This window comes from Chiloscyllium plagiosum, chromosome 14 (genome assembly GCF_004010195.1).
Source record: "Chiloscyllium plagiosum isolate BGI_BamShark_2017 chromosome 14, ASM401019v2, whole genome shotgun sequence".
NCBI classification, from domain to species: domain Eukaryota; kingdom Metazoa; phylum Chordata; class Chondrichthyes; order Orectolobiformes; family Hemiscylliidae; genus Chiloscyllium; species Chiloscyllium plagiosum.
The window spans coordinates 4,165,194-4,179,364 of NC_057723.1; the positions used below are offsets into that span (position 1 = coordinate 4,165,194).

Below are 14,171 nucleotides of genomic sequence, written 5' to 3' on the forward strand. Positions count from 1 at the left end.
GAGGTAGGTAGAGGTGAGTTCAGTGGGGCAGGAGCATGCTGAGACAATGGGTCGGCCAGGGTGGTCAGGCTTGTGGATCTTGGGAAGGAGGTAGAACCGGGCAGTGTGGGTTTCCCGGACTATGAGGTTGGAAGCTGTGGGTGGGAGATCTCCTGAGGTGATGAGGTTCTGTATGGTCTGGGAGATGATGGTTTGGTGATGGGGGGTGGGGTCATGGTCAAGGGGGCGGTAGGAGGAGGTGTCCTCGAGTTGGCGTTTGGCTTCAGCGATGTAGAGGTCAGTGCGCCAGACTACCACTGCGCCCCCTTTGTCCGCTGGCTTGATGGTGAGGTCAGGATTGGAGCAGAGGGATTGGAGGGCTGCGCGTTGTGAGGTTCAGAGGTTGGAGTGGGGGAGGGGGGTCGACAGGTTGAGGCGGTTAATATCCCGGCGGCAGTTGGAAATGAAGAGGTCGAGGGCAGGTAATAGGCCAGCACGGGGTGTCCTGGTGGATGCAGTGTGTTGGAGGTGGGCAAAGGGGTCCTCGGAAGATGGGCGGGAATCCTGATTGTGAAAGTAAGCTCGGAGGCGGAGGGACGGAAGAATTGTTCGATGTCACGGTGTGTATTAAATTCATTGATGCATGGACGGAGGGGGACGAAGGTGAGTCCTTTGCTGAGTGACGAAGGTGAGTCGTTTGTCCTCAGTGAGGGGGAGGTCTGGAGGGATGGTGAAAACTTGGCAGGGCTGGGAGCTAATATCATTTATTGTATCCGTTGCTCCCGATGCAGTCTCCTCTACATTGGGGAGATTGGGCACCTCCTAGCAGAGCGCTTTAGGGAACATCTCTGAGACACCTGCACCAATCAACCAAACTGCCCCGTGGCTCAACATTTCAACTCCCCCTCCCACTCTGCCGAGGACATGGAGGTGCTGGGCCTCCTTCACCGCCGCTCCCTCACCACCAGACGCATGGAAGAAGAAGGTCTCATCTTCCGCCTCGGAACACTTCAACCCCAGGGCATCAATGTGGACTTCAACAGCTTCCTCATTTCCCCTTCCCCCACCTCATCCTAGTTTCTAACCTCCAGCAACACGATCCCCTTGACTTATCCGGACTTGTCCGACCTGCCCAGCTCCTTTTCCACCTATCCACTCCACCCTCTCCTCCCTGACCTATCACCTTCATCTCCTTCCCCAATGACCTATTGTACTCTATGCTACTTTCTCCCCACCCCCACCCTCCTCTAGCTTATCTCTCCACGCTTCAGGCTCTCTGCCTTTATTCCTGATGAAGGGCTTTTGCCCGAAACGTCGATTTTGCCTGTCCTCGGATGCTGCCTGAATTGCTGTGCTCTTCCAGCACCACTGATCCAGAATCCATGAAATGGCAGGTTGAGTACAACATGGGAAAGTGATTGGTCATGCACTTTGGTCGGCAATATAGAAGAATGGTTTATTTTCTAAATGTAGTGAAAATTCAGAATTCTGAAGTGCAAAGAGACTTGGGGATTCCAGTCCAGGATTCTGTCAAGGTAAACTTGAATCATTAGTTAGGAAGACAAATGCAGTGATGGCATTTATTTTGAGAGCACGTGAATGTAAAAGCAGGGATGTACTTCTGAGGCACTATAAGGCTCTGGTCAGACCACATTTGGAGCACTGTGCACAGTTTTGGGCCCATATCTCAGGAAGTATCCTGAAGCATGTTCAGAGGAGTTTCACGAGAATGGTCCCAGGAATGAAACGTTTAACATATGAGGAACGTTTGTGAACTCTGGGTCTATACTCGGTGGAGTGAGAAGGATGAGGGGTGACCTAATTGAAACATACAGAATTCTGATTTGGCCTGGATAGAGTAGATGTTGGGAAGTCGTTTCCATTGGTAGGAGAGATTAGAACCCGAGGGCATAACCTTAGTACGAAGGTCATTACCTTTTATAATGAAGATAAGGAGAAACTTCTTCACCCACAGATTGGTGAATTTATGGACTTTATTGCTTCAGAGGGCTGTGGAGGCCAGGTCATTGAGTACATTTAAGACTGATATAAACATATTCTTGATTATCAAGGAGATTAAGGGCTAAGGGTAGAAAGCCAGAGAATGAGTTTAAGAACTTTTGAGCCATGATTGAATGGTGGAGCAGACTCAATGGGCTGAATCGTCTAATTTCTGATCCTATGTTTTATGGTCTAATCGAAACTTGTGTACCAAAGCTATTAAATTGGATTACCCTTCTACTTTTTTTTCTCAATCCACAAAATGTGTGCTTTTGTTTTGTTTTCCTGTGTCTATCTGCATCTTTGTACAATGTTTTAATAACAAGTTAGAGATTAAGTTCTTAGGGTTATAGTAGATAAACCATATTTCATTTGATATTTGAATTGATCTTTTTGTAGTAAATATGATATTTTGTTAAGTACAACAATCTGGTCTCAGAGTTTTCCGTTAACCCGAGTCCATCAGACAGGTAAATTGAGCATTTAGAGTAATCTTTATATTTTTCTGACAATCCGGGATTAAAAGGGCTCAGCTACTATGCACTCTCCCAAGTGGATCACCACACAAAGACATCAAGATTGCTCTGTACACCTGGATCTGCAATATTTTCCCATTTGAATAATATATTCCATTTCTAGTTTTCCTATCAAAATGAGCAAGTTCATAACTGCATCTGATAATTTATGGGCACGTAGATTCTTAGCAAGACATAGTACTTCAATGTTTGGAGTGGGCTCGAGACTGTCAACGATTCTCAACCTTTAAGTAAACTCTGGTGGTTTTAGAAATTGTCAAGGGGAGCATGGGTTTCCTCAACATTTCTTAATATTGACAGTTAAATGTGTTTAATCACAAGGAATCTAAAGGAATTGAAATAGATCTTACAAGATGCCGTAACAAAGAAATAATACGGGATTTTCACATAATTGGAGGCAGTGCAGAGAACAATGTGCAATTCATTTAAGAAACTATTCCATCCAATTAGTTACGATGTGGTCAATTTTCCCCAAATGAATACGCACATTAGATCAATTCTGTGATAATCATAATATATTTGTTATAAAATTTCCCTCACCTCATAGTTTACAGGGTTGCTGTAATTTTCAATATTAATGATTCCCATATTTTCTTTCCTGATAGACTCATTCCCGACAAAATGCTTGTCTGGAGATGACCTGCAGGTGTTGGGTGTTCTGAAGTCCCTCTTTGTTGACTGCAATGTTGAGCATGACTCATAGCGGAAACGCTGAGAAAGTGGATCACCTCCAAATACCTCAACATAGTTGGGGCGTATTTGGAGGCTTCTACTAGCCGTTTGAATTCCATTCAGAGCATGTCTGTTTTGAAGGCAACACAACCCCATGGAACAGTGCTGATCGCCCAAACCATTTCTGTTTTTGTGAACCTTCACAGCAAGGACTGTTAAAATCACAAGAAATATGATAGAAGTTACTCCTAATGCGATGACCAAGGAAAGGCTCAGATCTGGATTGAACCTGAGTACTTCAGACGAACCACTGACGCCAGAAGACGTTTCAGTGTCCCCACCAATCACAGAAAAGATGATGGTCACTGTGGCAGAAAGTGATGGCATTCCATTATCTTTTACAACGATCACCAACCTTTGTTTAGAGGCATCCTTATTTACAATAGGACGGATAGTCCAAATCTCACCAGTATCGGCTGAAATAGTAAAAAGGTTATGATCGGTAGCCTGTGAAATGGAATAAGAGAGTTGAGCATTCTGACCGGCATCTGCGTCAGTGGCCGAGACCTTGGCAACCAGATAGCCTGGTTCTGCAAACCTGGACATTGTCTCCACTGCTGTTGATCCAAATTCGAATAATGGCTGCACTATGACTGGAACATTGTCATTCTGATCAAGGATAATAATATTCACCGAAACATTACTTGCGAGTGGCGGTGTCCCAGAATCCACAACCTGAGCTTGAATCTGAAAGTTTTTCAGTATCTCGTAATCAAAAGATCTCTGCGCGAATATGACGCCTGTCTCCGAGTTAATAGAGACATAAGTGGCTACCGAGGCGTTCAGGACTTGAGTCTCTAGGATAGAGTATTTCAGTTGAGTGTTCAGTCCCACATCTGAATCAAACGCTATGAGGGAAAATATGGAAGCACCAATAGCATTGTTCTCCATGACATTTGTGGTGTACAAATGCTGCGAAAATCTCGGTGGGTTGTCATTTATGTCAGAAATCTCTACCCGGATGGTTTTCCTGGATGTCAGAGGCGGCTTTCCTGCATCCGTGCACATTATTGTAATGTCATAATTGGAATTATTTTCACGATCCAGTGGATGTCGAACAAGCAATCCATAATAATTCTTCAAAGAAGAATCTAGTCTAAAGGGTAGTTTGTTTGAAATGTTGCATTGTACCTGCCCGTTTCTCCCAGAATCTTTATCCGCTGCACTGAACAGAGCGACCACAGTCCCAATGGGAGCGTCTTCTGAAATTGCGCCAGACAAAGACGTCAACGTCACCTCAGGTGCATTGTCATTCACGTCAACAATGTTCACCAACACATCACAGTGCCCCACCATAGTGTGAGGACCCCTATCTGTTGCTTGAACATTAATACCAAAGGCTTTGTTTTCTTCATAGTCCAATTTCCCTTTCACTCTGATTTCACCAGTTTTTGAATCCACGCTAAACAATTCTCGAACTCTGATGGTATTGTGGCTACTGATCGAGTAAGTTATCTCTCCATTGTGACCATCATCTGGGTCAGTGGCATTTAATGCGATCACTTGCGTTCCCGTGGGTGCATCTTCTAATATACTGACTCGATAAACTGACTGGGAACAGGCAGGGACGTTGTCGTTTGCATCCTTGACAATGATTATAACCTGAACCGTGCCTGATCTGACAGGGACCCCACCGTCCTTGGCTATCAGTGTCAAACTGTGGGTAGATTCCTTTTCTCTATCCAACGAACTCTGCAGCACCAACACTGGTAATTTTTCCACTCCATCGCGCATCTGCACATCGAGAACAAAATGCTGGTTAGAAAGGAGCTCGTAGGATTGCACGGAGTTGGTTCCAACGTCCGCATCATACGCTGACTCGAGTAGAAAGCGCGTTCCCGTCGAAGAAAGCTCTGAAATTTCAAGGTGGAATTGTCTCTTTGGAAAACTGGGAGTGTTGTCATTTAAATCAAGGACCTCCACTTCAACCGGGTACAGCTTTAAGGGGTTTTGAAGCAAACCGTTCACAGATAAAACACAACTCAAAACTGGCCCGCATATCTCTTCTCTGTCAATTTTTTCCTTCACAAATAAAATGCCAGTGTCCAAGCCTATGTCCACGTATTGTGTCCAGGACCCGGACACAATTCGAAAACTACGAGCCGAGAGTTGCTTTATATCTAAACCCAAATCCTCAGCGATATTCCCAACAAAGGCGCCGAGTTGCAGCTCTTCAGGAATCGAGTAACGAACCTGCCCGTGCACTAGATTCCACGCGGAGAATACACAGTAGAACAATCGGTATGTTAGAAACCAAAATATTTTATATCTCATTTCCAGCGTCAAACATCCCCGTTGTTTCGGAATATGTCCGCACCGCGAAAACGTTCATGAATTATTATCTGATATAAATCTGATATAAATTAACTGCGATGCAGCAAATCCCTGAACGCTTCTCCAATCGCCCGGATAATTTCATCCAAATCTTCTGTTCTTGTCCAAAATTGTCGGTGAAATTCGTGAACAATTCCTGTCGAGCTGTTCGCTATCCAATTTTACTTTGTGTCTGATCGGACGTGATGGTGTCTGGGTAGTGAAGAGGGTTGTCCAGATCCCCATTCCTATCTTATGTTCTGATTGGTGAACGCTAGCTCATTGATATTCGACCAACGAAATGTGATTCATTTCTTAAAGCTGCAGTGTCTAAAATGAGCGCAAGACTTGATTTATTATTGCACAACTCAAATTTGCATAACGGTTTTCTATTCTATACTGCATTGCACCCTGTGCTGCAAAAATCCAGTTGGAAACAAATTACCAAATTAACAAATTGAATACGTCGAATTCAAAATTGTTGAACATGTGACAGGTAAAGGCCAATGACGGTTCCTAATTGTTAAGATCATTCTTTGTTTCAATAATACAAGTCAAGTTATAATCTATACACGATAGGTGTGCTCTAGAATTCCTTACTGACTAGGTGTTATTGCTCACCAAAGCAAAACTAATTATCTTTATCGTTCTGCAAGGAAATCAAATAATGGAAATTACAATACTGAAATTTTCATATTTCTCCATTTCTGTTCCAGATATCCAATTGGCCATCTTTTTAGATTATTGTTTAACGTTTACTAAACTCGCTTCTCTGTTTCACAAATCGATTAATCAAGAAAAAAGTGTACAAATTGCGAACCTTGCATAAACATTGAAAGATAAGCACATAATCAGCTACTAATCCCCCTATCTTTCATCATGGTCCAATATCAATAGTTTGCCATTTTCGAAGTCAACTAATAGATTTAATGTTTTAAGGATACACGTATTACTACAGTTATGGAAAAGATCTAGTTTCAAAGGCCTAAAATCAACGGAGCCACTTTACAAGTTCAAGGCAGAAACAATAGATTAATCAATAATAGAAGCAATAGACTAACAATGGGCATGAATTATTTTGCACACTGCTATACATGAACTTCCAATTTGTTGAAACTCTTTACTTTCAAATCAACTTACGTTTTGAGTTTGCAATGTTGAGCCCTCTTTGAATTGAATTTTTTTCTGTTTGATTTATTATCTTTCCCACGTATTGTATACTTTCCGTAGCAGATAATACACATATTCAACTATTATTATCCAGATTAAATGTATTTTCAGATCTTCAAAGAACTTTTACAGTTGTTAAGTATCACTTTGAAATAACTATTTTTTTCATTTCATTATCTACTGTCAGCCATCAGCACCACTGCAAGAAGTTCCAAGCCTATGATTTTTGCAAATGATTAAGAATAATTCTGAAATGTCGGGATGCATGGTATGATCCATCAAGTTTTCCAGTTACTTTTCAATGTGAAAGGCATAAGACGTTCTACACATTTTAAATGATGACACGTGAGCACTCTGAGCATACAAATCGCGCGTGCAAGTTCAGAACATTCCCCTTACAGAGGTCGAGAGTTTCACACAGGTGCTCAAAGTAGGTGATGATATCCAAACTTATGCAGTGTCCATTGCTGTCGCAATTATGTTAAATCAAGCCCTCTTAGTTTGCTACCTCCCAAGTTCATCGCAATGTCTTGTATTGTGTGAATATCATCACAGTCCTGTGATTCCAAACCAATTAACATTTCCTCTAGATTACCAACAAAAAAATCCATAAAACTTTAAATCCTGAACCAGTTTCACTTCTGCAATATTATCAAATGCCCATTGTAAATATTAGTTAAATAAATAGATATTTATTTATTTAAGATCACGCAGATGATTATTTCAAACATTCTATTGTATTTCGTATGCTCATATCATATTAACATTTCTATGCACCATGGGTATTGTTTCTGCGATTTACTGAATGATGGGATGTTTTGGATGGTAGATAAACTGGAATTTGTTACCATTGTAGTCCCTAGCTTCTTTTTTGAACATGGAGACTCATTAATGTAATTTCCTGACTACAGTACTATATTCTTACTTTTCGAGAACAATATGATCTAATGATTGGAGTTACGCTACATTCTTATTGACTCTGGTCTCATCGCCAGAATATTCCAAATAAGAAAATTTCTTTCAACAAGTAAAGCACATGAAGAGGCCATCTTTCTCTTGGGTTTAAATTTCAGTTCGAACATATACGACATCTACATAGTTTGGTTACTAAAAGACTTCAATAGGAAAATTTTGAAAAAACTAAATTAACTTAAGTTCAGTAGTTTTCATTTTACGTGGAATCTAACAATATCGGATTACCTGATCAATTTAGAAGCACCAGGCCGTCAGAAAAATACTGATGCTAATTGCTCAGACCTAACAGCTACCGCTGAAACAACTGAAAACTAACCAAATTGTTTTCTGGACCCGTGTGCAATGGCTACTGTATTCTCGAAGTTAGTGTTATCTACATGACTGTGTATCTGCAAAGAGTTTCTCATAGGTATTTACATTCCAAAATTCAGTATGTGAAAAAGTCAATAATTTTCATAGCTTCAAAGAAACTCTAAAAGTTTTAGAAAGTCCCAACAGGTAACCAAAGCTGCCAGAACACAATTTTAACTCAGCTGTACAATCTAATACTGTAATCTTGTTACAAATGAAAGCATATAAATTTTACAAGGTATGATACCAGCAGAGGTTACTTTCGGCAAAAACAGTTGCTACTTCTATTTTAATAATTTAAACATGCATGTTTCCAACTATTGCAACACATCCAATTCAAAGCTGCGAGGCTCATATTCTTCATTAAAAAGGCCCCTCACCTTATCCTTATCCTTTAACGTGTTGCTGCAATTTTCAGAATTAACTGCTCGTGTGTTTTCTTTCCTGGTAGTCTCATTTTGGACATAATTGCTGTCTGTATATGATCTGCAAATGTTGGGGTGAAGGATTTCTCCCTTTGTCGACTGCAATGTTGAACATGACTCATAGCGGAACCTCTGAGAAAGTGGATCACCACCGAACACCTCGACGTAGTTCGGGGGTATCTGGAGATTTCTACTGGCTTTTTGAATTCCATTCAGAGAATGCCTTGTTTCTGCACAACAACAGAGTCTTAGGGAACAGTGCTGACTACTAGTAATATTTCTGCTTCTTTGAATCATCACAGCGAGAATAATTAAGACCACGAGAAATATGATAGAAATTCCTCCAAATACGATGACCAAGGAAAGGCCCAGATCAGGAGTGAAGGTAGGACCTTCAAACGAACCGCTGACGCTGGAGAATGTTGCAGTATCGCCACCAACCACGGATAAGATGATGGTCACTGTGGCAGAAAGTGATGGTTTTCCATTATCTTTTGCAATAACCACTAATCTTTGCTTGGAGGCATCAGTATTCGCGATACGACGTATTGTCCAAATCTGGCCAGTGTCTGGTGAAATAGTAAAAAGATTATGCTGGGTAGCCTGAAAAATCAAATAAGTGATTCGAGCGTTTTGACCAGCATCAGAGTCAATGGCTGATACCTTGACAACCAAGTAACCTGGTTCTGCAAACCTGGATAATGTCTCGACTGCTGTTGATCCAAATTGGGCCAATGGTTGTACAATGACCGGAGCATTGTCATTGTGATCAAGGATAATAATATTTACCGAAACATTACTTGTGAGTGGTGGGGTCCCAGAGTCCACGACCTGAAGTTGGATCTGAAAGTTTTTCAATTTCTCGTAGTCGAAAGACCTCTGTGCAAATATGACACCGGTTTCCGAGTTAACAGTCACGTAAGTGGATACCGAAGCGTTCAAAACTTGAGTTTCCAGGATAGAGTATGTCAGTTGAGCGTTCAGTCCAATATCTGGATCAAAGGCTGTGATGGAAAAAATGGAAACGCCAATAATATTGTTCTCCTTGACATGTGCGGTATATAAAGACTGTGTGAACAGTGGGGCATTATCATTTATATCTGAAACGTCTACTCGAACGGTTTTTTCCGACGTAAGTGGAGGATTTCCGGCATCCGTGCATGTTATTGTAATACCATAGTTGGAGACGTTTTCCCGGTCCAGTGCCTGATGAACAAGTATTCCATAAAAATATTCCAGAGAAGAATCGAGTCGGAAGGGTAATTCATTTGAAATTTGACATTGTACCTGTCCGTTTCTCCCCGAGTCTTTATCTGCGGCGCTGAAAAGAGCGACCACGGACCCAAGTGCAACATCTTCTGAAACTGTGCGAGATAAAGATGTCAACGTCACGTCAGGAGGGTTATCATTCACATCAATAATATTCACCAGAACTACGCAATGCCCTGACATTGAGTCTGGTCCCCCGTCAATGGCTTGTATGCTAAGCTCAAAGTTATTGCTTTCTTCATAGTCCAACTTGCCATTAACTAGTATTTCGCCAGTCTTGGCATCCACCCTAAACATTTCCCGAGCTGGAGCTGAAGTGTGGCTGCTAAGCGAGTAGCTAATCTCTCCATTTAGACCATCGTCCGAGTCGGTAGCATTTAGTATGATTACTTGCGTCCCTGTTGGTGCGGTTTCTAATAGGCTGACTCGATATTCCGTCTGGAAGAAGACAGGAGCGTTGTCGTTTGTATCCTTGACAACGATTATGATCTGAACTGTACCCGATCTCACAGGAATCCCGCCGTCCTTGGCTATCAACGTTAAGCTGTGGCTGGAATCCGTTTCTCTATCCAATGAATTCTGCAGCACCAATACGGGCAATTTTCCTTCGCCAGTCCGAACATCGAGAACAAAATAATTGTTGGGAACGAGCTCGTATTTTTGCACGGAGTTAGTTCCAACGTCCAAATCGTGCGCCGTCTCGAGGGGAAAGTGCATTCCCGGAATAGAACGCTCGGATATTTGTAGGTGGAATTGTCTCTTTGGAAAAGAGGGAGCGTTGTCATTTACATCGAGAATCTCCACTGTAACCTTGTAGAGCTTTAAAGGGTTTTCAAGCAAACCGCCCAAGGATAAAACACAGCTCAGGGTCGGGCCGCAAATCTCTTCTCTGTCAATTTTTTCCTTCACGAATAAAATACCAGTGTCCAAATTGATATCTACGTATTGTTTTCTGGGACCGGGTACAAGCCGAAAACTGCGAGCTGAGAGCTGTTTTACATCTAAGCCCAAATCCTCTGCGATATTTCCAACAAAGGCACCCAGCTGCAGTTCTTCAGGAATCGTGTAACGAATCTGCCCAAGCACTAGATTCCACGAGGAGAAAGTACAGTACAATAATTGCCATTTTAGCAGCGAATAAATATTACATCTCATTTCTAGCTTCAAACATTCCCCTTTGTTTCAGAACGTGCTCGCACCTTGAATTATCCTCATTGCAGGTTTATATTATAAGGTTGGAGCATCTACGACGTAGCAAATACCTGGATGTTTCCCAAATCGCTCGAATTATTGGAATTAAATCTTCTAACCTTGTCTAAATGTGCACCCGAGCTGCTCCAATTTTACTCTGCGTCTGGTCGGACGTGATGGTGTCTGGGTAGAGAAGGGGCAGTCCGGATCCCCAGTCACATTTGAGCTTCTGATTGGAGAAGAGTAGCACATTTAAATTTGACCAATGAACGTATGCTCTGCTTCTTAAAGCTGCACTGTTTGATGCGAGTGTTTGTGCTTCGATTTATTGTTGCACAGTTTAAAATTGGATTCAGCGTTCCGTTAGTGAAATGCATTCTTTCTGCCTTTTCGCACGGATGAAAACTCCATAGCCACAGTGCAAAAAAAAAAAATAAGAGTTGGGTTTCTTAAAAGTTAACAAAAGGAAGAACTAAAAGATTCAAAGCCACTTAATAGACTGAGTAGTTTTATTCAATTCCCATGCATGTATGAATGTTCACTTCTTGCGTTCATCACCAACAAGCTGATATTTCACTAAATAAAAGCTAAATTATTTCTCATTCTCTGACGCAACCAATTAATATTCATTAATCTGTTGAGAATTCCATAATCCTCGATTTCCATTCTAAAAATCCAGCTCACTATTTTGTTACAGTTAAGCAAAATAAATAGATGCTGGACACTTGATACAGTATTAAAACAAAATCAGAGAATTCTGGAGAAACTCAGCAGGTCTGGCAGTGTATGTGGAGCGAGAAACGTCTACTCTGAACGGTTTTTTCCGACGTAAGTGGAGGATTTCCGGCATCCGTGCATGTTATTGTAATACCATAGTTGGAGACGTTTTCCCGGTCCAGTGCCTGATGAACAAGTATTCCATAAAAATATTCCAGAGAAGAATCGAGTCGGAAGGGTAATTCATTTGAAATTTGACATTGTACCTGTCCGTTTCTCCCCGAGTCTTTATCTGCGGCGCTGAAAAGAGCGACCACGGACCCAAGTGCAACATCTTCTGAAACTGTGCGAGATAAAGATGTCAACGTCACGTCAGGAGGGTTATCATTCACATCAATAATATTCACCAGAACTGCGCAATGCCCTGACATTGAGTCTGGTCCCCCGTCAATGGCTTGTATGCTAAGCTCAAAGTTATTGCTTTCTTCATAGTCCAACTTGCCATTAACTAGTTTTCGAGTTAAGCTAAGTTCAAAGGTTTTACTTCAGACCTGATGGGTCCTGGAAGTTACTGTTTTATATGCTGTTAACAAAGGGGTGGAAGAGCGAATAAAGTAGATGGTGTGATTGTCCAGGGATTTGTCAACAGTGTAGAACAAAAGGAAGAGCTAAAAGATTCAAAGCCAGTTATTAGACTGAGTAGTTTTATTCAACTCCCATTCATGTATGATTTTCTGCTCCTTCAGTTCTGACCAGAAGGCTTTGAACTCAAAGTTTTAACTATTTTCATGCTGTGAGAAAACTGTTTATTCTGCAATAACCTTCACTCTCTGCGTCATACATACACTGACCTGTGGACAACAAATATAGATCTCGAAACCAGCGCGAAATCCAGATCCAAATGCCGAATCAACATCACAATTCCTCCAAAATCTTACACTAAGGCCTATATGCGAACTTTATTCTCTTCAATTTAACTAACGGCTTTCAAAAGTTGAAATGCAAACATACACGACCCTTGCTGTTCTCTTTTCTGCAGTGAATCATGCAGTTCGAGAGTAAGTATTGTAAATGACTATAATCATCATGGTAAACCAACAAGTTCTAACGTAGTGAAAACGTTTTTGCTCAGTATCAAAGACAATACTCAAAAACCAATCATGACATTATTTCTATTTCAGTACAATTACTTTTTGTGACTCTCAATTATTAACGTTTAAGTACATTTTCGGTTTGTAACATTATTGCATCTTTCATTTGCCTAAGTAGTTCAGCGTTAAACATATGCTTCCTTCCATTTTCTGACGTTTTCTCTCTAATTTTACACGAATGAACTTGTTATTTTTTATACAAAGCAAATGAGCCTAATGTCTCAAAGACGCCCCTTATAATTATTAAATGTGATTCTGGAACTAATTGTTTTCCTCACAGCACTTATCTTCCGATGCACTTCTGCTTCATGGAATGAAGTAATAATCTGACCATTGAGGCTCCGAGTAATTTAGAATGGTTAGGAAAGGTAGAGGTCCAAGAAGGTATCCATGAAGAACTTGCCATTTATTATATGTACTCTACATGATGTAACATAGTATACTGTGAGGACCTCTTACAATCCAAATAACCATGCAGGCGCAGACCTGAGGAGATATGCACAGGTGTTGTAAACCAGATGTTTAATTGCGAAGTCCATTGTAGCAATTCAAGTCAGATATTATCAGGATGGTTCTGATTTCCAGTTCAAAAAATATTTAGGTCTTGTTTTAAATTCACTATCGGAATGAGTTCACTGCTGGCAGTCCAGCAATTATCACCTATCCACAGATGCCTTGAGAAAGTGGGAATGAGTTGCCTTCTTGAACCATTGCAGTCCCTGCACTATGGGTGGACACACAATGCCCTTGCGAAAGGAATTCCAGGATTTTGACCCAGTGATAATGAAGGTAACACGACATATTTCCAAGTCAGGATTGTGCGTGGCTTGGAGCGGAACTTGAAGATGTTCCTATATTTCTGCTGCTCTTGATCTTCTAGATGGAAATGGTTGTGGATTTGGAATGTGTTTTATTAGTAACTTTGATGAATTTCTGTACTGCATCTTGCAAATAATACACTATGCAGCTGCTGAGCATCAGCAGTGGAGGGAATGGATGCTTGTAGATGTGCCAATCAAGCAGGTTGCTTTGCCCTGCTTTTTGAGTGTTGGAAATTTACCCATTGATGTAAATGCGGATTATTAAATCACACTCCTGACTTGTGCCTTGTAAATGTTGGACAGCGTTTGGAGAGTCAGGAGCTGAGTTACCTACTGTAGTATTCCTGGCTTCTGACCTGTTTTTGTAGCCACTATGGTTGTATGGCGGGTCCAGTTGAGTGCCTAGCCATTGCAATCCCATGGCTTGATAGTGTTGCTAAGTTGTCCTTATGTCATGTGAAAAAAAAACTACATTCACCTGGAGCCATTCGAACTTTCATTTCATTTGTCACTTGTCATCAATTCTATGATGCTTAAAAT

General features: G+C 41.3%; 2 protein-coding genes across 3 annotated transcripts in view; both read right to left on the bottom strand.

Moving 5' to 3' along the window:
• Positions 1-11,105, bottom strand: part of LOC122556420 (protocadherin beta-15-like) — a 200,098-nt gene extending 188,993 nt beyond the window's left edge. Inside the window, exon 1 of one of the 2 annotated variants that reach the window (XM_043703041.1) lies at positions 8,444-11,105. In XM_043703041.1, the coding sequence (XP_043558976.1) occupies positions 8,444-10,906 (2,463 nt within the window). In that variant the 5' untranslated portion in view covers positions 10,907-11,105. Of the gene's footprint in view, positions 1-3,056; positions 5,766-8,443 lie in introns of those variants that run through there. The other variant, XM_043703039.1, reaches the window with a different exon arrangement.
• Positions 1-14,171, bottom strand: part of LOC122556967 (protocadherin gamma-A10-like) — a 76,238-nt gene that overhangs the window by 36,477 nt on the left and 25,590 nt on the right. The gene's annotated exons all lie outside the window — the stretch shown is intronic.